This window comes from Photinus pyralis, unplaced genomic scaffold, assembly GCF_008802855.1.
Source record: "Photinus pyralis isolate 1611_PpyrPB1 unplaced genomic scaffold, Ppyr1.3 Ppyr1.4_LG4, whole genome shotgun sequence".
In the NCBI taxonomy this organism is placed as follows: Eukaryota; Metazoa; Arthropoda; class Insecta; order Coleoptera; family Lampyridae; genus Photinus; species Photinus pyralis.
In genome coordinates, this window is record NW_022170511.1 from 9,840,891 (window position 1) to 9,863,318 (window position 22,428).

The 22,428-nt window shown below is 34.6% G+C and overlaps 2 protein-coding genes across 5 annotated transcripts; both read right to left on the reverse strand.

Moving 5' to 3' along the window:
- Window positions 1-1,684: 1,684 nt before the first annotated feature.
- LOC116169420 (protein THEM6-like) lies at window positions 1,685-4,868 on the reverse strand. 3 transcript variants are annotated; one of them, XM_031485507.1, is made up of 5 exons: window positions 4,596-4,734; window positions 3,541-4,452; window positions 3,277-3,485; window positions 2,504-2,718; window positions 1,685-2,364 (listed from the first exon to the last, which is right to left on the reverse strand). In XM_031485507.1, the coding sequence occupies exons 3-5, from the start codon at window positions 3,434-3,436 to the stop codon at window positions 2,074-2,076; spliced, it is 666 nt and encodes a 221-aa protein (XP_031341367.1). In that variant the 5' UTR covers window positions 3,437-3,485; window positions 3,541-4,452; window positions 4,596-4,734; the 3' UTR covers window positions 1,685-2,073. The 3 variants fall into 3 exon arrangements, with proteins under 3 accessions (XP_031341367.1, XP_031341366.1, XP_031341368.1); XM_031485506.1 differs by having other exon boundaries at window positions 3,277-4,452; XM_031485508.1 differs by lacking the exons at window positions 3,277-3,485; window positions 3,541-4,452 and having other exon boundaries at window positions 4,596-4,868.
- Window positions 4,869-8,066: 3,198 nt separating this feature from the next.
- LOC116168847 (tetraspanin-9) lies at window positions 8,067-11,096 on the reverse strand. 2 transcript variants are annotated; one of them, XM_031484835.1, is made up of 6 exons: window positions 10,880-11,096; window positions 10,267-10,360; window positions 9,950-10,141; window positions 9,717-9,902; window positions 8,512-8,760; window positions 8,067-8,458 (listed from the first exon to the last, which is right to left on the reverse strand). In XM_031484835.1, exons 2-6 carry the CDS (start codon window positions 10,327-10,329, stop codon window positions 8,366-8,368), a joined length of 783 nt encoding a protein of 260 aa, XP_031340695.1. In that variant the 5' UTR covers window positions 10,330-10,360; window positions 10,880-11,096; the 3' UTR covers window positions 8,067-8,365. The 2 variants fall into 2 exon arrangements, with proteins under 2 accessions (XP_031340695.1, XP_031340696.1); XM_031484836.1 differs by lacking the exon at window positions 10,880-11,096 and adding an exon at window positions 10,434-10,832.
- Window positions 11,097-22,428: the final 11,332 nt, after the last annotated feature.

The following is a 22,428-nucleotide window of genomic DNA, read 5'->3' on the forward strand; positions in this document are numbered from 1 at the left end:
CTTAATGAAAAATATCGGCATCAGAATTCAATAAAGTATTAAAGGAAAAAATCAGTCCAATTGATCATAGTGTACAAATTTATTAAGTTGTTAATAATTCGAAGGGTAGACAAAAATGTAAGCAAGGAAGAGATAATGGGCGGAATTGAAAAATTTAAGGAAAGCATAAGGGAAATATTTATAAAATGAGGAAAAGACTTAAATCCTTTTGTAGAAATCATCTTTGAGGTGCGCCCTGAACTCCGAAAAATAATTGTACGAAAAAATATATGGTTGGGATGGAGTTCACATCTGGTAGAGGACCTCTCTTATGATGTGGTATAAATACTGGGGAACTGGGCACATGTTAAAACACTGCAGGGAAATGGAAGAAACCTGTGGTAGATGCGGAAAAAAGGACCATCGCATATAGGTATGATTGCAGAGCTACAAAACAGTGCTGCCCCATGTGCGAAAAATATAATGTATCTAATAATAAAGCAATTTTAAATACGGATTGCTTTTGCACATGAATGGAAACCCAATTAAAAGGTTTAGAAAATAGAATTCATTGAGAGAAAAACCAAATTTTGATCATGAAAATTTAGGGAAAGACAAGGCGGCTACTAACAACTTGGAAAGTGATAAAAAAAGAAAATAAACAATATATGTTTAATTCAGGAACCATTGTGAGATTTTATTCAAGATTCGGTATAATTAAAACATCCATTTTGATCGAAAATGAAACATTCAAATCATGTATATATAATTTATGAAAATTTAGAAGTAACCGCAACTGTAATGAAGCAACAAATAATTTAATTACAGTACAGTGCAAATGAACAAATTAGAATTGAATGCAGCAAAATCCGAGGCGAAACATCAAAGCAATTGAATTGGAAACCACACGCATTAATTCTGTTGCTGCGAAATGCAAAAAAAATTGTGGACAAATCTTAACCGGGACGCTGTTAAATTAAATTGGGGAGTAAAACGTAAAATTCTAAAAATTATTTATGAAGGCACTATCGTACCTGTTCTGGAGCAGAACTTTTGGAACGAGAGAATGAAAATGACGGAAAACGAATATGATTAGGTTGTCAAAGATGAATATCCATAGAAATTGCAAGACTGGTCTGTTTCTACGAAAGCTACTTGGATTTTAGCGAATATAAAATCTTTAGATTGGAGCAGATGAAATGGTTGTATGACGTGCAAAAGTTTTTATTGATAACATCAATTAAAAACTTTTGCACGTCATACAACCATTTCATCTGCTCCAATTTACATTACGTGCACACAGCCGTTCGTTACATAAAATCTTTAGATTTAGAAGTTTATGAATTTCTACGTTTTCATTTGTTCGGTAATTATTTAAATTTATACTCTGTGAAAACACTATTTGTTAAATAGTTAGTTACTTTTCTTTCTTACTCAACTTATGTTCCCTTTAGATATTTTAATTTTTAGTCAACATTTTCCTTACGATCCCGGATATATACAAATTATTGTAATGTCGGTAATTTCAAATAAAATTGTGTTGTGGTTTGTGTTTATCTGTCTATGAACACTTTAACTAGCAAACGCTTGGACCGATTCGGTTCAAACTTGGCACAATTGACCTATACGTCAAAACGGGCCGAATCCGATGACCCCGTATAGAATAGGGTCACACCGCTTTTCTAAATCCGCTTTATATCATAAAGTAATTAGTTTGGGAAGATTTTATTTTGCTTATAATAAATTATCACAATGTTTATTGATTAAGAATAGTATCGGGCAAAAACAAATAATAAGTAAATCTTCATACTTTAAATCAAGAGTACCTATTTCGTGCTTACCTACTTGTTTATTAACAAACATAAATTTCGCTATGAGGGTACTTACCATCCATTGGAAACACTTATTTTTGACACCCAGTGTGAGCGATTGCTTCACAGTTTAGACCTTTTATTACAATTATTCTTATTTTACTAGTATACAATGGAAGCCATATTTGGATAACAGTTCACACAAATATAGACTTCCTGTGCAATAAATAATAAACCTCTTTGGCACAACATAACAGAACTAAAGGAATTAGGTGCAAGATAGCTAAAGATCGGTGGAACTGACGTTTATGGTGACGTTATTAGGCGAGTTTTCCGTTCTTAAAATTGTACTCGATATTTCATTACTTTCAATCCATTTTGCGACTTCCAGTGGTAGTTTTGGTTTTACTTGACTAGCGTCGACTCCAGTTTTCTCTAGCAACTCCTTCATTACGTCAGCTACGGTACAATTCAGAAAACGTATCTTTACCAACGCAATTGCATTCACAAAATTGTCGTGAAGGTTTACAAAGCGATGCTCCATGAAGACGTCCTGTTCGTTCCAGTAGACAACCTAAAAGGTAAATTTTAATTATGCGGCTTGGAACGCGTGCTAATCAACGAATCCGCTAGGTGCTAGTAAGCTCGTCCACTATTAGCAAAGAGTATGTATACTCTTTGCTATTAGCTAGCAGGGGCGAAATTCTACTCACTTTAGTTTTGATTATGTATCTTTGAAATAATCTTAAAAATCTCCTATATCGCATCGTGGTTGCGCCTAAAGCAAATGCACCTTTTTTATTCCTAATGCACTGAAACAACCCTGTTCTCTCGTAAAAGTCGGCCCTAGCAAAGTCCAATTCTCGTATAAAGCGTGCATTATTCATATGATATAAAAAGGTGTCCACGTCAGTTGTGAGGCAGATACCTGCAACAAATGCCTAATGATTATGAGAAGATTTCGCAGTACATCGTGTATGACAGTCAGTGATAAAAATTCACTTTAAAGGATATGGCACTTGAAGTATGAAATTGTTTGGTGAAGTTGTACTTTGGTGGAGTCCAATTCAGCTGTGAGTATGGATGTGTGATGGTCGTGGGTTCGGTTGCTGGAGCATTCTTGGTTGACAACCCAGTATCATATTTTGACTGTGTGAAAGGCCATTGCACCCTTGCTCTCCCCCTAAAGCGCCACTAATAGTGACACATTTTAATACTTAATTGGGAATTGCACTAAAAGTGACACTCAATTTTCTAGCATGCAAGGAAAAATTTCTCTCACTTTTCTATGATTATTATAGCATTGAATAAGTAATTATAGTAAGAAGTATAACGGATACCGTTAATTTGTTCGCATTTCCAGTATTTTCTTTCAATTTAGACTATGCTGATTTAAAAAACTCGGTGGAGGAATTTTACGTCCCTCAAAGTTGGGTCAACTTTTTAGGGAAGCGTTCGGAAGGCCACCGAATTAGTTGGCACTTACTTGCCGGTCGAAATCTTCGTGTATTTTTGCAATTTCCACCATACCTAGCGGCGATGTAACGTGAGTCAATACTGTTCACATTGTTTATTTTCTTTAAATTGTATTGTATTAGACATGGTGACTCGCGCGGAAAGGAACAACATTTTACTACGTGTTTCATAGACTAGTCCAAAATGTCCTATCCGCAAATTCTCGTTATAGAGTGTTGCCTTTTTTCATATAATACTATTAATGAGACGTACTCACGTTCACCACCATACCTACTGTTGGAAAATAATTTTACTTTAACGAAAAAATAATACTTTATGAAAATTAATGTTTCCAATTTCTGTGAAACTGAAGCAACTACTGTGTCAAAATAATAAACGACACACTATCTACTTCATGTGGTCAGAAGGTCTCATTAAATTGAAAAAAATCATATCTTGATAACGAAGCATTTGCGGAGCATCTAAGGAGCACGTAGTAAAATGTTGTCCTTTTCCCCGCGGAACGCCCAGTTCTATTCGTCAAGGTTTTACTGTGCAACCCATTTCGTAAGAAAAGTTTTTAATTTTCGCTTCAGTATCATTGATTAAAATAACTAACAACTGGAACCTTCAACATTGGAAAATGAATAAGGAAGTACCAACTAAATAATTTATAAACAATGGCTACCACATAAGTTGAATGTTTCTCATTCTACGCTAGAACAAATTTTCTTTCATTAACATACATTAATTAAGTGTAATAATTTCTACAGTTTTCTGGAGAAATCAAAATAAAGATAAGTGCTTCCGCATAGTCGGATAATCTACATTTCGATTTCCTGGACGCATTGCAATAATATTATCGAACATTGAACATTTGAACATGATTTCTGCTCGTTTCAAAACTTAATCCAACAAACACTAGTACAGAATCATCTCTTCAAAAATCATACTCTGACATAGTTCTACGTATTTCCTTCTGAGTAGAATCTCATCTCCTGACTATTGTAAACTGGTTGTGACCTATGAACTATGATATGCTGTGCTCGTGAGTTGCCCTGACCTCAACCTTGCGTGACCATTAAAGACGAAATGAAATCAAGATAACTTTGTTCCAAGTAAATTACTGGAAGTACCCCACTACAACAATTTCTGCACAGTGGGGAATTTCATATCAAACTGGAAACGTTGGAACTGTCACGTTTGTCTAAAAATGAAAAAAATGCAAACAATATATGATTACAAAGCGTGATAGAATGATGCAAAACCTTGCTGAACCCGTATGAAATAAATCCAGTTGTGAAATCGATAGTGCGGAAGTAACTGAAAATCATTGCCAAGCACTCTTACCTTGTACTGTTGTTTCTTGCAAAATAGAAATTTTTGGTTTACATAGACGTGCCATAATTACACTTAGTGATATTCTCAAAAAATAGTGCACTTCTAAACATAAATGCAACAAAACTATTAGCACTAATATAACAGCAACGATATCACAGAACATTGTATTATTAAGTCGACTGGTTGACTTGATGGGAATTTATTTGATCAACTCCATCGTAGCTACACAAACGAAAGCCATAGCTCTAGGTCTAGCTGAAATAAGGAGATGTCAGAATTCACCTAAAATCGATCCTGTGAACGCTTGCGTATGACATCTGCATTTACGTACCCGTTAAGATTGTGCAAGTTCCGTTGTAAAGTAGATACAATATTCAAATGTGATGAGCAAAAAACGCTTTATTCACTTGCCTTATTACAATAAAAAGAATAGTAATGTAGTGTGGTAACATTACATGTGAACTACCTTGATATCAGGAGTAACGTATACAACGTTTAATTACATTTTGAGTTCATAAATACATGAGATGAGAGCCGCTGAAATTGCAAAGCCCTTAAATAATTAGCAACAATTAAAAATAATAAACAATTTTCTTGTAATTTCTACCAGGCTAGCAGAGGTTGATGGAGATGCATATAACTTTAATCAAAGAGTACCCTACTAGCAAATTATAAGTTTATAACATTGTTCTGAACAAAATACAAATCTGTATAGTTGGTTCTATAAGCTCAGGGAATCTCATAAAGTAACAAATGAATTATTGCAAAATTGATAACTTTCTCTACAGTAGGACTTGTAGGAAAAGAGAGCAATCTTATCGTACGAATTCTGGATATATCAAATAAAAGTAACAAGAGTCATAGGTATGTAATAATTATAAGCTATCCGATGCTGACAATTGTTTTTGCGTTAAATTGGTCCCCATAATGCAATTAAAATAACTATCTTGGAAAAAAAACAGTCATAATACCTCAAACATACAGAGAAATTACATTGAATCCACTAACGACTCGGAGATTTGTCGATCTGCAGTTGTTCAGTCGCCTCTTACGACACGCAGTGCCCTCTGCGGTAAGGCTATTCTTTCCCGACCTTACACGGGTATTGACAAATGAATTTAACGTAATTTTATAAAATGGTGGTGGTAATCCAAAAACAAAATCACTTATTAATTTAAGGTAAAGAACCTTATTCGGGCGTTATTGTAGCGAACATTTCAGAAAGACATCGAGGCGCCATGAAAGATTAGTCATCGACGATAAAGAGCAAAGACGCTAGAAAAATTAATTGACGTTTGCTATATAAACGGGTCGAGTTGTGTTTCAGTGAGTTCCTACATCGATGCGTTCTTGTTAGGTTATAAATTGTGAGCGATAAATTGTATTTACCTACTGTTGTAAATTAATCCATTTTAAGACTGTTGTAAATTTATTGTTAATTAACATTGGTGCATAAACCATGTAATTAAATTTACGTTACACTGGTTCAGGTGTGTGTTAAGTGGACAATTAGTAAAAGTTTATGCCGATAGTGACCAGATGTGCTTAAAAAAATGAAACAACTGCTGCACTTGATGCAAGAAATGAAAACTGAAATAAAAGTCGATCAAGATGTAATGAAAGCGGGTAATCAAACCATGGAAGCTAAATTCGGATCTGGTCAAGCTGAAACAAAGGCCGTTCGACAATCAATGGAAGCTAAAATCGAATCCGGTCAACAAGCCATGAAACCTAAAATAGAAGCATGTCAAGAGGCATGATTCAAGATGAGATACAGGGCGTCCAAGATAATGTTCATACGGTAGACACCGATAAATAGTAGGTATTAACTGAAGAACGCGAAAAGAGTGATGTGCCATTTGTGATGACACAAGATCTACTTACTGTTCCACATTCGGTCCGCAAAGAAGCCGCCGAAACATGTGAGGATATTGGTACGACGAAGGTTCGAGTTAAGCCACCGACATTCGCTGGAAAATCATTGTGGTCCGCCTACTTAAGCCAGTTCTAAGGCCGCCGCAGATACAAATAGGTGGTCAGAGGAAGAGAAGGCAACTACTTAAGAGAAGCATTGGATGTTTTCCGTACGATACCAGAACACAAGCAAAAGGAGTTCGAGCAAATTGTATCACGGTTGGAAGTTCGATATGGAGACGGAGACACACAGTTGCAGCAGGTGTATTACGCCCAATTAAAGAACCGAACAAAAAAATCGGGCGCAACGTTGTAATGAGTCGAAGCCGATATATCCCGGTTATTAAGATTGGCATATCCTACGGCCCTGAAAGCTTTAAGTATAGAGCAGCTGGCGGGGCACACGTTTATCAATGGTGGTCGCGATTTGAAAGTACACTCTGCATTTTTCTATGAAGTGTTCCATCTTGAGTATATATTGATAAAGTAGTAAAGAATTTTCATGTAGGTACTCAAGTAAAATTTTACTTGAGTACATGAAAATTCTTTACTACTTTACACTCTTTGCCTCTTGCTCACAAGCGGCTTAACGAATTTTTTTGATATTTAGTTAGTTCGTTATGGTGTCAAGGCTTGCACTAAGGATTGAATTTCTTCGCGTTAAAAAAGTTATAGTAAAACATCAATTTTTTTCATGTAGGTACCATAATTTTACATTTTTGCCGTTTATTGTGCTTAGGGCCTGATCTGCATATTTTGCGCCTATGCGCACCTCAAAATCGCCGCCAACCAAAATTTGTTTCCAGAAATATGCAATATTTTTTACTCTACAAAAAAGTGTTAATATGATTTTCTTTCTAAAATAAAATAACCGTTTTATTTTTGGAGAAATATATTTTTAGTAATCTTTCCGCATCAACAGGAGGTGATGGGGATTTATCTAATTTTACTTTGAAGAATATATTTACGTTTCAATTTGAATAACGTATTTCAAGTTTATTTTACAGTTTAAACAAAGAAATCCAATATAAAAACATTAAGAAAAATGGCTAGGCCTCCCCTTAATTTCGGGTTTTCAACAAAAAAATTTGCCACTATGGTGTCCGGGCCCGTATAGCCCCAAGCTAAATCCCGTCCTGATTGTGCTTATACAATTTGTATGCTTCTTATAAAATCAAAGACGTGTTGGGTTGTGTAATGTGCAAGCGCCGTGCTAATGCTTTCTTATTTGTAGATGGATTTTTGTTTGTTAAATGGCTGAAAACAAATTTGGCTGGAGTAACTAATTTTTTCGGACAAAAGGCTGTTAATAATCTATGAACTTTAAAGCCATTATCCATTTTTATATAATATAGGGGATTTACGATAATTCGACCGGTTTAACCTGCTTGGTAGATTTTGCTATGGTTACAATTATTGGGACAATTGTTTCTATGGTGATTTCTACCAACCCGGTTTAAACGGTTGAATTATCGTAAATCTCCATAGATACACGTTCGCAAAACTGTCGATTCGTCTTCTACTCCAAGCTGAAAACTCAAACATATTGTGAAAGTGAAACAGGCGTTGTTTTGTGTGCATTTATTATCTTTTTGGCACTAAATACGTACATATTCACAGTTCATAGGTACAGTCACGTACAAAATTAGTGATCTTCATTCTTCTGATTCCTCAATAATTTATGTTTTTGTATTACGTGGTTATTAGCTTTACAACTTTATGGATACCCAGGTAACCCATTGGAACCTGTGCTGCAGTGAACCCTGCGAGAATCAGTAATTTTGTTCGTCAAATAACATTTAAGGTAGAAAGGTACATAAGGCTATATCAGATCATAAATAGATATTTATACAATTATACAGTCTTCAAGCATTTGGCTCGTAAGATTGGTATGTGTAAGATGATCGTTTATGTTTCACTGTACAAAACAATAACATGGAGGATATCAATCCAAATAACTAGAAAATCAAACGGTAATTAATTCGTAATTAATTTGCTGTGGAAAAATTACCTGTACAAACGCCACCACCAAACCAACCACACCGACTATGTGTAGCCTTTGAATGAACCACATCTGAATTTGTTCGAAGCAACCCTTCGGATACCAATCTTCGCTATTTTGAGTATGTCCGCAAGGCTGAGTTTCCGTTTGATTTAAATACGCTGCAGGTAAACAACACGATTCGGGTACCCATCGTTCGTCCACCCAAGCATCTATACCGTACCAATCTTCGTAGTTTTTCACACCGCAGCAATGAACCTACAAATTAAATTTTGAAGTTGTAGAATCTAAGATTTTTCTTTAGGTAACATAAAATTTATTTTACTACAATCGTACATCTTTTTTGAATATAGCAAGTGGTACATAGGGGGGTACATAAGGTATACATAATAGCAACATGAAATACCTTTTCCATTACAAAGAATTAAAACAGTGTCGTATACCACAAAAACCTTGTGTACCTATATAAAAAATCTACGTCACTGACCTCTACGTAAAATATGCAAAAATTTCCCTTGTACCGCGTTTTATATCTCAGGTAGTTTCAGCAACTATCCAATTTTATTTCGGACATGTCGAGGCTGGATACCACTAAGCCACCCTCTATTTATTCATTATTTTATGGTTTAGATGTAGCTCAGTGCTACAATACAAGTGATTTGCAACATCAATTGCAACAACTTTCCAACTTCAAACGTGAAAAAGCGAGTGCAAAAGTATGCAAACGATGCTGAGACAAAATTTAGACAACAACGAATTACAATTTCTAAATTTACTCTACTTTAGTTTTCGACAATGATTATATAAGGTACTACTCCTAACTTAATGGCGCAAATTTTAATATATGTATAAGATAATATAATGTTAATATTATTCATCTGTGATAATATGAAAAATGTTATATAACAACAAACGACCACGAAAAACGAAACTCTCCTATTATAAATTATATACCTATAGAGTAGCACTAGAGTATAATAAGAAATTTGCTAATTCGTAATTATGCAAGCAGTCACAAGTACAAAAGTTTCAGGTGTTTGTTAAAAATTAAAAATTTGGTGGCACCTTAGAAATTATTCTATTTGTCAATAATTTGCCATTCATTTCATATGCAGACAGTAAACAATTTAATGCAAATTAGAAACCTTCGCGTTTCTTATCATTTGCCGTCTTTATAGCCCAGTTAGTGGATTTTATTATTTCTCATTAGCTACCTCAGATTGAAGTTGGTCCCAAATTGTCACCAAACTGTACGGTCCACTGGCGGTAATGTTATAGTGATGCTGTAATCCATATTGCAGTTCCTGCTGCAGAATATGGCCAAGTTTTTCACGAAATACGAACGCCAAGGATCCCATTATAAATTCGGCGACGAATATAAAGACTACCAAACTGAAATACTAATTGCTGATTATAATTCGATAGGTTTATCGTCACTGATCCGTACTGTTATTAACATCCAACGGCTTTGAAACCATGAGCCGCAACATCCACAAAAGGCGAGAATAAACGCTATTGTACCCACGGCAATTGCTAATGAATCCGCTCCAAGTAATGCATATTCAGGTAACAAAGTCGCATATCCCTCGTAGGCTATTCGTAGCCATAAACCGACGCCGAGTATTCCGCATCCTGTTATCTGTATGGGAAATTATTCTGATTAATATTAATTCGCCGCGCCGCTTTAAACAACACATCCTTTTATTTTAAAAGATTTTATGTGTGGGAACTCGAAGGGTACTTGATTGAATTGAAAACACTCACCCATAGAATTACGTTCAACCAGCAAAAAATGTAGCGTACACAAGTGTATCCGCTTTTTGACATCTTCTATACGCACGTCGCACCGAAATTCGATCTGGAAATTTTCAAAAAATTAGTTCCATTTGAATCTGGCAGATGTCTCTGGTTAAGACGGTGCCCAAACGTACCTAACAAACACGCGCCGCGTTCCCGACTGATTTTATAAATAAAATTCGCGCACTTAGAGATCAAAAGGTCAAAGTATAATCATTACTTACGAGTATAATATTTCATGTTTATCAGATTCATTGAATTTAAATTACGTTGACCAACTTTGTCTTTTACAATTTTTTGCGCAGCAATGTGGAGCAAATGGCCCAATTGACATTTGCTTATCTCCTACTAAACTAACACCCTTATCGGTAACATAACCGTTTGTATGTGAGTTCTGTTTAATTTCAACATGAGTACTAAAAAATGTTAATAACAAGATAATTTTTTTCAAAAAAACGCGGAAATGTCAACGCGACCTTTAATTCGCTCCGGCCTTCACCGAGTATTTTACACAAAAACGTACAAGTAGGTTTTTGCTGCTTATGAAAACGGGTCAAAAGGTATTTAAATACCTACACACCTTTTGTCAAGTTAACGGTTTAAATCCAATGGCGCATCTGTGCACATTTACACTTAATATAAAATCACATCGTACACGAAGACACTTTAACTACTTGCGGCCTTTAACGTAATTTCTGAATGAATGAACGTGCGTAAATACGGCGCAATGTAATGGAATGAACACGATAAACCCGTTCAAGTTGACCCAAAAGAATATAAATCCATGTTTAAACGTCCCACTCAAATTGTGCGCGTACCTTCATCGTACGCTTCCGCGCGCTCTCGTATCGCGGTAATAGACACTTAAAAACTATTTAAAATTATTGGAGCGGTAACTGTTGTTGATATTTGATAACTATAATTGAGATTTTTAATTAGCGGTTATTGAATTTAACCTCTTAATAGGGCAAAGCGATAGCTAATTACGACACGGTTGACATCTCAAATGTTCAAGGCGCGTTCCGCCATTGGCGGTAACTTTACCTTGTTTGCTTAGTCAAGCGCGTGATCTTCGAGAAAAGAATACTAAAAAAAAAATTTGGAAGCTATGACAAATACAGGAAATACTCCGCCGCACGAATATTACGAAATTATTTATTCGTGGAACGTCTCCAGATTTTGAATATTTCCATTCTTTGCGTGGCATTTTAGTAGGTAGTTTGTAGCTTTATTTATCACAAATAATAAGTGTAATTTTCGAACGCGATATAGTCCGCGAATTTAGCAATCAATGTTGTACCTTACCGCAAAATGTTGTAGTTCAACATACGGTTCTTGCATTCAAATTCAAATTCCTTAAAAAACAATCACAACACTTCTTCATTTCCTTCATGTTCCATTCAACATTATCATTTTCCCTGACTGCCTCGACAAGATGCACTTTCTGGTGTATTTTCAGATCAGTGACTTTTGAACATTGCATTCATTTTTCATTTCCAACTTTAAACTTGAAAATTTTGTATTCTCAACCTATCGTTCTCCTCCTCAATTAAAAATGAGGTTATAATATTGCGGTAATGCACGTTTTGAAGCTCCAGTAATTCGAATCAAGCAAAGAACTGGCGATTGCGTGGTACCTACTGTACAATTACACCCCTGGCTGCAATTTTGAGAAGTTTTGGTGAGACATGTATAGCAATCCTCGTTTGCGGGGGTTGTAAGTGTTATAGTATATCGATTCTTTCTGTTTTAAGATGGATTAGATTTAAATGATGTATAAACAACCACCCAAATAATAATCCTTTCCAGATTAAAATTACGTAATTTTTTACTTCTATAGTAGGTAATGCTCGCTTGTAGGGGTTGTAACATTTGTAGTACACGTATATTATTATTTTTTGCTTTGATAGATTATGTTTAAATGATCCATAAACAAATGCACTCTAAAAATAAAGTTATTTTTCGGATTAAAATTACGTAATTTTTTAGGAATTTCACAGATACACCGCATATTTTTATTTCTTTGGTAGATTACGATTAAGTAATCTATAACTAACACTGCAATTGACATAAATAAAAATAAAGATAGTCATCTTTCTTGAAATGTATGTAATTTTCTAGAAAACTCGTCATTTTTTAGAAAACTTTAGATGCATTGATTCATCAAGTCAAGTAGCTTGATGATTTTCCAGATTACATTACTCGATATCAACTCATTTCAAACTACTTGATTGATTACTTGATATAGGTAAATATTTTAAGAGCAAAGGTAAAAGCCATCTATGTATACTGTATACTAATCGAAACGGAGTAGAATACAAAATCTGGCAACCTAGTTTCATTTCAAAAAGGACATGCAGATTTGTTACTTCGTAGCTGCTCCGCAGTTGGTGGAATCGTGCAATAGTACACGACTCTTCATAAATTCAAGCAGCTTGACGAACTAATTAACATTTCAAGTAACTGGACATATGAACACTCTTCCCCTGACTTAACAGCCAATTTCCACTATATGATTTGAGCTTGACTTGAATTCAAGTCGATTTAAGTAAAGTAGCTTGATAACCCAGTAGTGATCTGCAGCTTGTTTGGAGGCCACAGATGACTTATGTATATTTTCAGACGCCTAGGTCGCTGAAAAGGTGTCAGACGCATCCAAACTCATTTTTTTAAAGTTCGTAAGTATAGGTAAGAATGTTCAAGTGCTAAAGAATAATTTCGCCTGAAATTCTAAAATAGCTCTGGCTCGTCTGTGAATACCATTCGATTTGGTTACATACTAACGTACCTGAAGACAATTTCAACTACATATTTAAAGCACGGAAGCACCGCTGTAAAATGGCACCTGCAGAATTGCGAACTTGAAGCCTAGATTACACTGAATATTGTTTCAACATTGTTTTAAAAATTTATTGAGTAAAGCGTCACGATAATTCGGAATAATCATGTAATTCCCTTCATCAAAGTTTGTGTTAAGAGAATTTCGACATTTGCTTTCATTATGGATCTCGACCTATAAGTGAAAACGCAACAGGAACAATATAGAGGAAGTATAAAACCTTACTTCTTCTGGATGGGGTACAAGAAAAATTTATTTGGATAGCAATGGCAACCTTTTTGTTAACTCATCGCTTACATTTAGCTTTATAATTGTCTTCGTTTCCTTATAATTTCAGATTGGCCATTTATATTCACTTTGGATTTCTACCCAAGAGCAATATAGACGAGGTGGAATATCCCTTATTTCAAATAAAATTTTCTTGCAGATTATTTACATTTTTTAAATCTGAAAGCCTTACCAATTTGGATGTCCTTTTTGATCATATAATGCCCTCATATTCGTGGCCCTGTTCGTGGCGGACGTAAATAAAATTTTATTCAAAAATGAATATTTATTGAGTGTCCTAAAATCGCAATTAAACATCTTCTGTTGGGTAGTAAAATCTCAATTAGAATTAGAATGAACTAGTTACTAGAGCAATACATATTTCTCCCTCAGTGATTTGTAGGTTTTGTACTTCCAATGAGATTACCTTGATATCTCGAGCCGGTCAAGTCCAAAAACTTGATTTTGGCATAAATTAACCTAAACTTGAAAGCTATTTAGAAAATCCTTAACAGAAAAAGATTACTTGTTTATGATTTTCCAAATTCCTAGGTTATCATATTTTGTTACCGTTTGATTTATTGTTGTGACTTAAATAATTATGGCTTGACTTAGGTAAAGCTTAAAATAAAATTCTTGGCGATAGGAACAAAAAGTTAAAATTTACCTGATAGATGATCAAATTTAATTGCGCCACATTCGCAATATTACATAAAAAAATATGTCATGTCAGTCAAGCATGTATCTGCCACACTGCCTTATAATTGGTTTGATAACTCCTGTGGCCGGTGGATACGGGGTTCCTGCTAAAGTGGGACGAATAGTCCCATGCCCGTCCCGTAGGTCGTAGAAAGCGGCCAATGGATTTCTAATGGGAAAATGGCATCGGAGAGAGTTGAGTGTTGTCTCAACACATTATTTTTGCTTTTGCATCACAGTAGACGGTCCTTACGTATCGTTACTTCTCCTTTTTCTATTGTTTTTGTTTAGGGCGCCGCGCCGATCGTTCAGAAAAAAATTAAGCAAAAGATTGTCCTACGATAAATAGTTTCAATTCTATCCTCCAAAATTATTTAAATTTTTTGTCATCAGCGTCTTGTTTTTCGTTTAATTCGAGAACTTTTTACTTTACAACCCTGGTCATTTCAAGTGGACAATCGAATTTTTCTCAAAAGTACCCGTGCACCAAATTTCAACACAATCGGTCGAGAAAACAAAACTATAAAGGATCTGAGGATCCTAAATACATGATTGATTTTATGTAAATTATGACATCAATGCGTATAAAAAGATGTCACATTTTTGTGAATATACACTGGTACACCAGTAATAATTGTAATCTTCCAAAATTATAAGAAAATTTCTTTAACCTTCACTTTACGACATAGGTGTATCTTACCATTTCTGCAAAAACATTAAAAGCGTCAACGAACTCGTATAATCCAAACCACGTCGCTGCCAAATACCAATTCAAACCAGATGCAAAGTATTCTAAGAACTCAGATATTGGAATATTGTTTGGCTACGTTAAAGCATTTAAATTGTTATGGGCTTGAGGTTGCTCTGGATTGAAATGGCATTTGTTTGTATGTAAACCATCATCGCGAGGTTTGTGATGTCTGAATAAATTTGTTGTTATTACGAATGACGGCAGGTAAGCTTTTATAGAGATTTTAATTATATTTCTTTTACGAATCTATTTTTAGTTATACTATATAAACAAACTCGAGCGCTGTTGAAGTCTTACTCTTCCATGAGGATTGCGCAAAAGATCATATGAGTATGCGGATAGTAAATAGTCCTTTGTGAACTCTAACAAGTTCCAAAAGTAATCGCGAACGATTTACAAAAAGCGCATTTCCACAATAATAGTCTTTTTTTCCGAAAAAATTAGAGTTAGACAAGTTCCGTTCAGCCATTTAACCAAAATGATGACGATTGACAAACAGCAGAAAAAATTCCTTCTTTGGTGCAAGTCTTGCCACCATAACGAACTCATAGTAAAAGTAAAACAATAGCTCTTACGATAAATATCTACTAGCGACACAGCCGTAGGGACGGACAGACGCATTTTTGTAATCTTTGTGGAAATGCGTTAAAAAGACATTTATCACTAAATTTGGCCACAAAATGATGATAGCGATAGCAGGATAAATGAAGATTCTACGGCTGATGCACATAAATTTATAGAACTTTTCAACAACAAACCATTTCCCGACCTAAAACAAGTTATGGGACTTTCTACGGGAATTATAGACCATGACGCCATAGATTGTTATAAAGTGTTTTGAAGTCCGAGTAAAAATAAGAAATAAACCACATGGCTCCAACCTTAGATCATATATACTTAAGGCTCCAACCGTAAAGGCATAAAGTCGGCCTGTGTGGCGCAGTTCAGTTGAAGCTGGACTGTGGTGCTAGGGTCCCTGGTTCGAATCCGGGTTCGGGCATGGATATTTGTAAATGTATAGTGGGTTGGGTTGGTAGAGCAGCCTTGGCTGAAACCCCGCCCACTCAAAAATAAAGGCTAAATAAATAAAAAAAATAAATAAATAAACATAACCATTCCATGGCAGAAGGTTGTATTTGTATCTGAATAAGGTGAAGCACTAATATCGTTGAGTGAAGGATTAGTTTAATTACTCAATGCTAATATCGAACCGTGAATGAGAATGTAACATTTACCTGTACAAACGAGTGGATAACATGAAATCGACAATAACTTTTTTTTAATGGAATGTGAAACCTACAATGCAATCATTAATTTTTGACGTAGGTAAACAAGTAATGCTGATTGTGAAACGTTTCGCATGGTAACTATTATAGTTCCACAGTTTGCTTTGTGAAATTGTGTAGTTTTGAAAGAAACGCCCTTGTTCTCACATAGGTCACATGTTTATGGATTCCATTTGAATTACATTCTTGATTTGTATGACGCTTTTTGACGTTATTCGTAGCAATGAATTCGGTGAATTGCGTCATAGGTGTAATAGTATATCAAAATTACGATTACACCATAACACTCCGTGGGCCAATTACCAATATCGTCATCATGACTTATTAATAAATTCACCTCCAAATAATTGAATACTGCAACTTTATCTGCTGTCATATTTAAATCAACTTGCGCCTAAAAAGATTAAACCCCTTTCTGTTTTTAGATTTTATTACTGACACTAAATTAGAATGGCATATTTCAACAAAAAATGTTATGAATTTTGTAAACTTCATCCGTGACACACGAGTATTTCCACCGAAATTCTTTTGGACATCCCATTTCACGAATTTGTTGTTCCGATTATCCATCAAAAACCTTTTGGCTCTTCACCCTACGATTCTAATATTTCAAATCTCAATAACTCGACTAAATTTTGCCGATTTCAATTTCGTATACAAGGTTTCTCAACGAAAAAAGTTATTTATTATACAAGGGACGCAAAGCGGAGGGAGACAAAAAACCGAGAGCTAAAATCTAACATTTTTCCCGTGTATAATACACTATTTTTTTCTGTGACGGGGAAAACGATACATTGAAGTCGTATCGATTTATAGAAATTTGAAGTTTTAAACTGCAGATAGGTTGTTGTACTTCTCGCGACAATATACGAACTGCGTTGCTAAGGAAACCTTTACTCAAATATCTGTCAATTCAGTTTTGTCATTTTATTTAAACATTTCGAATTTAATGGTTGTTTAGTAGTTATATTGAATGATATAAAGTTAAAAATGTCTGATTCTGAAATTTTCTCTGATTTCACCTGAGTTAGTAGAAGCAGTGAAAGTAGCCTCACAAAAATTGAATATCTATCTTTACTTATGTATATGCGAGTATATCCGGGAAAAAAGTAATTTCATAAAAAGTGACATTTTATTACCTATCAACCTCGCTATCAACAGAGATTTTCCCGTCACAGAAAAAATAATTGTTTTTGCATTAAAATTGGCCCATAGTTGTGGATCATAATTTATCTGCATTATTCATTTTAAAGCTTCTAATCCGCAAGGAATTAGATCTATCGTAAACACAAAAAGGTTCAAAAATGCGGGTAATGACGATAATACTCTAACTCTAACGTCTAATAATTTGGGAAGTGTAGTCGAAAAGTCATTTCAATACGGATAAAATTGACAGTGACATTTTTCCTGTGACAAAGAAGTTTAGGTGGTGTTTCCATCTCTAACCTGGGGGCTTCATAATTTTTAGGGTATCTATTCACTTATTTGATATAAATATACATGAAATGGGTAAAAAATTGACTGTTTAAGATGTTTTGTGTTCCCAATTCAACCGTCATATTCGATATTTTTTTGTAATATTTCTGTCTGCAAAAGTCGAAAATTATATAAAAAGTAATGAACATGGACTTATGTACTTTCAAAGATATAATTTTTCAATAATTTCAGATGATTTATGCTAACATCTGTGTGCGAAAATAGCCACTAACGCTAATTGTGTTTTAATGTAATGTAAGTAAAACCTTGAAAGGTATAAATTATGGTTATGGACAGAACAATGAAAATCAATGTTAACTTGGAGATACTAAAATTGTTTAATTTCTAACAGTAATTCCCAGCGAACTTTGAGCCATATACCACTACAGTACTGTTATATAGGTTGCATGCGTCCCAACCCCAGGGAACAAAACACATCCTATGCAAGTAAGTGCTGTTGTAACTTTACAGTTTCGGCACTGTTATGTTCCAAGAAAAAATGTTCACAAATGGTTCTAAGTTCACAAGGAATTACTGACAAAATTGAGTGCAAGCCTGTTGAGGACCCAGAATAAAAGAGGGATAATAAATAAATAAACACCAAGTATATTTTTGTATCTAAAACTTGAACGATTGTCAATTCCATACTTGTAAAAACTTAAAAAGTCCCGAGATGGTAACAGTTTGAAGGGAAAAATAAATAGTTTATTTAAATTTTTCAATAAATAACTCAATGAAAATTTCGAGTGCTAAGCCCTTATCGTTGGCTTTTGCAGATGCATAAGTAGCAGTCTAATTTATTGTTAGCAGTCGATGCTTGCCACTTTCTAAATCTCACTGAATGCTTGTATAATAGGAAAGGCGAAATAACAATGAGACTGCATCAGCTGAACAAACCCAATCAACGTTTCAACACGATTCCCATTTAGACAGTTCATGCCTTCATTACAAACATTTCTATGTCAACGGCTTCCAAACGTGACTGCGAAATTCAACAAGCATTTCGATTAAGGCATTGTTCGAATTTGATAGTTTAAAAATAAACAATGACGCCGTTTAATATTATTTTTATCTATCATTAATCATCTTCGTATTTCTGGTTTACATCATTTATAATTGAAAACATATACATGTAAATGTTAATGAGATATTTAAAAGATGAATCAACACCATTACGTAGTTGTTTAATATGCAGCTCAGGAACTTACAGGCTGTTGACGGAAGTGGACATGGCATCATTATTGTCATGTATTACTGAATAATTTGTTTTTTCTTGAATCGACAGGGTTGTTAACAAATTACATATCAACGAATACTCGTATTTCAGTTGACTGGAAAAATAAAGGCCATTGCAATTGTGTTTTTATTCAATGGTTTGATGCACTTTGAGATGTTGAATACATCTACGAAAAAATAAGAGAGTAACTTAGCTAACCAACCCCTAAAATGGATCTAAAAAAGCGACAGAGCACCTCGGTGTGACCCTACGGGGTCATTGGATTTGACCAATTTTCAATGGGCTTGTTACATGCGGTATATAGGTTAATTGTGCAAAGTTTGAACCGAATCGGGCCGTTTGCCAGTTATCAGGTTCACAGACAGACAGACACCATTGACTCCCCTAAACAGTTTACATCGCTTTGCTTTGTCGCTTAATAATGCCGCATTGAATATGTGTTGAAGAAAATCCAATTTACCCTCACCGTCATCTCGCATATTTGCTCACGCGACACGACGATCGTTGCCTTGTGTACAAATTTATTTGAATTCTGTTTTCCCCTTTTTCTACTCAGATCTAGTATTAAATTTTGATATAAATTTGGTTAAACTTGGTCAATTTTCCAGAAATGTAGGCGGTTCAATTAGTGAATTAGTAGTATCAAATTTCATCAGCAAAAAAAATGCGTGTAAGTGACGAAAGGATTCTGAAACAAAATGGCTTACGAATTAGGTACGTGCACAGATAAAAATTTTTTTTCAAACAAAAATCACATAATACCTATATGACTTCTAGAATTTTGTTTTACATTTGTTAATATTTCCATAATATTTACATGTGACTACAGCCCGTTGTACATAACCTTAATCCAAATACAATTTCATTACCTACCCACATAAAAAAAGGATATGGAGATGGAAAATCTTATAAAATGTCGAATTAGTGTTTTATCCATAATATTTGCAACTGAAAAATAGGCGCAATCAAAAAGCACGGTGGTTATGGTCAAGAAGATGGTTACAACGAAGAGATGAAGGGTACGGCATGTCTAGTATGATTTTTAACGAGTTAAAGTGTGAAGATCCCGTTAGTTTTCAAAACTATACCAGAATGAGTGTGTCTGTATTTGAGAAATTGCTACATGCCGTTAAACCAATAATTACAAAGCAAGATACTGTGCTACGGGAAAGTATATCAGCTAGAACACGGTAAACAATACTTAACTTACTAGATTAAATGCAAATGTTATACTAATTTGAGTTAATTATAGGCTATTGTTGACTCTAAGATATCTGGCTACTGGCGAACGGTATATTAACTTACATTACAGCTTTCGAATTTCTGTGCCATCATTCCTGAAACTATAAATGCAATTTATGCCGTTCTAAAGGTACCTTTACACTATAATATATCTCATATGATTTTTTATATGATATATGATATTTACTACCAACATATTTTTCGTATTACTTTACACTTGACAGGTTTTTCATATGACTTTAATACAAGAAGTTACGAAACCTATATAACTTCTCTAAATTAAAATGTTCCAAGTTCCAAGATTGGGCTACTAGTTCAAAAGTTACAGCCCTTTGAATTTTCTTTCGAAATTGGTTTCTAGTCTATAACTTTTGATTGAGAAGTCTGATCGAAAAAGTACGAATTGTTTTGGATTCTACGCACCAAAATTAATAAGAAAAAGTGTTTTCCCGAGAAATTTTGGTGCAGTCGATTTTTGTAAAAAAGAAAGGTTATACACTGCCTTTTTTTGAACCCCGAAAAAAAATTGTTTCAGATCGACCCGGAAAAAAAATTTTCTTATAGAATGTGGCCTGTAGAATCCATAATTTCAAACAGTTCCAAGATTGGGCTACTAGTTCAAAAGTTACAGCCCTTTTAATTTTCTTTCGAAATTGGTTTCTAGTCTATAACTTTTGATTGAGAAGTCTGATCGAAAAAGTACGAATTGTTTTGGATTCTACGCACCAAAATTAATAAGAAAAGTGTTTTCCCGAGAAATTTTGGTGCAGTCGATTTTTGGTAAAAAAGGAAGGTTATACACTGCCTTTTTTTGAGCCCCGAAAAAAAAATTGTCTCACATCGACCCGGAAAAAAAATTTTCTTATAGAATGTGGCCTGTAGAATCCATAATTTCAAACAGTTCCAAGATTGGGCTACTAGTTCAAAAGTTACAGCCCTTAGAATTTTCTTTCGAAATTGGTTTCTAGTCTATAACTTTTGATTGAGAAGTCTGTTCGAAAAAGTACGAATTGTTTTGGATTCTACGCACCAAAATTAATAAGAAAAAGTGTTTTCCCGAGAAATTTTGGTGCAGTCGATTTTTGGTAAAAAAGGAAGGTTATACACTGCCCTTTTTTGAGCCCCGAAAAAAAAATTGTCTCAGATCGACCCGGAAAAAAATTTTCTTATAGAATGTGGCCTGTAGAATCCATAATTTCAAACAGTCCCAAGATTGGGCTACTAGTTCAAAAGTTACAGCCCTTTGAATTTTCTTTCGAAATTGGTTTCTAGTCTATAACTTTTTATTGAGAAGTCTGATTGAAAAAGTACGAATTGTTTTGGATTCTACGCACCAAAATTAATAAGAAAAAGTGTTTTCCCGAGAAATTTTGGTGTAGTCGATTTTTGGTAAAAAGGGAAGGTTATACACTGCCTTTTTTTGAGCCCCGAAGAAAAAATTGTCTCAGATCGACCCGGAAAAAAAATTTTCTTATAGAATGTGGCCTGTAGAATCCATAATTTCAAACAGTTCCAGGATTGGGCTACTAGTTCAAAAGTTACAGCCCTTTGAATTTTTTTTCGAAATTGGTTTCTAGTCTATAACTTTTGAATGAGAAGTCTGATCGAAAAAGTACGAATTGTTTTGGATTCTACGCACCAAAATTAATAAGAAAAAGTGTTTTCCCGAGAAATGTTGGTGCAGTCGATTTTTGGTAAAAAAGGAAGGTTGTACACTGCCTTTTTTTGAGGCCCTCAAAAAAAATTGTCTCAGATCGACCCGGAAAAAAATGTTTCTTATAGAATGTGGCCTGTAGAATCCATAATTTCAAACAGTTCCAAGATTGGGCTACTAGTTCAAAAGTTACATCCCTTTGAATTTTCTTTCGAAATTGGTTTCTAGTCTATAACTTTTGATTGAGAAGTCTGATCGAAAAAGTACGAATTGTTTTGGATTCTACGCACCAAAATTAATAAGAAAAAGTGTTTTACCGAGAAATTTTGGTGTAGTCGATTTTTGGTAAAAAAAAGGTTATATACTGCCTTTTTTTGAGGCCCGAAAAGAAAATTGTCTCAGATCGACCCGGAAAAAATTTTCATCTAGAATGTGGCCTGTAGAATCCATAATTTCAAACAGTTCCAAGATTGGGCTACTAGTTCAAAAGTTACAGCTAGGGAATGCAATCCCGCAGCAAAATCTAAATCCCGGTATTTGCGGGATCGTTAGATGTTAATCCCGCGGGAACCCGGTATTTGCGAGATCCCGCAAAATTTTAAATAAATTGGCAAATAAGCAATTTTGTGCGGTTAACTTCTGTATTAAAATAAATCGCTAATTATCACAATAAGTATT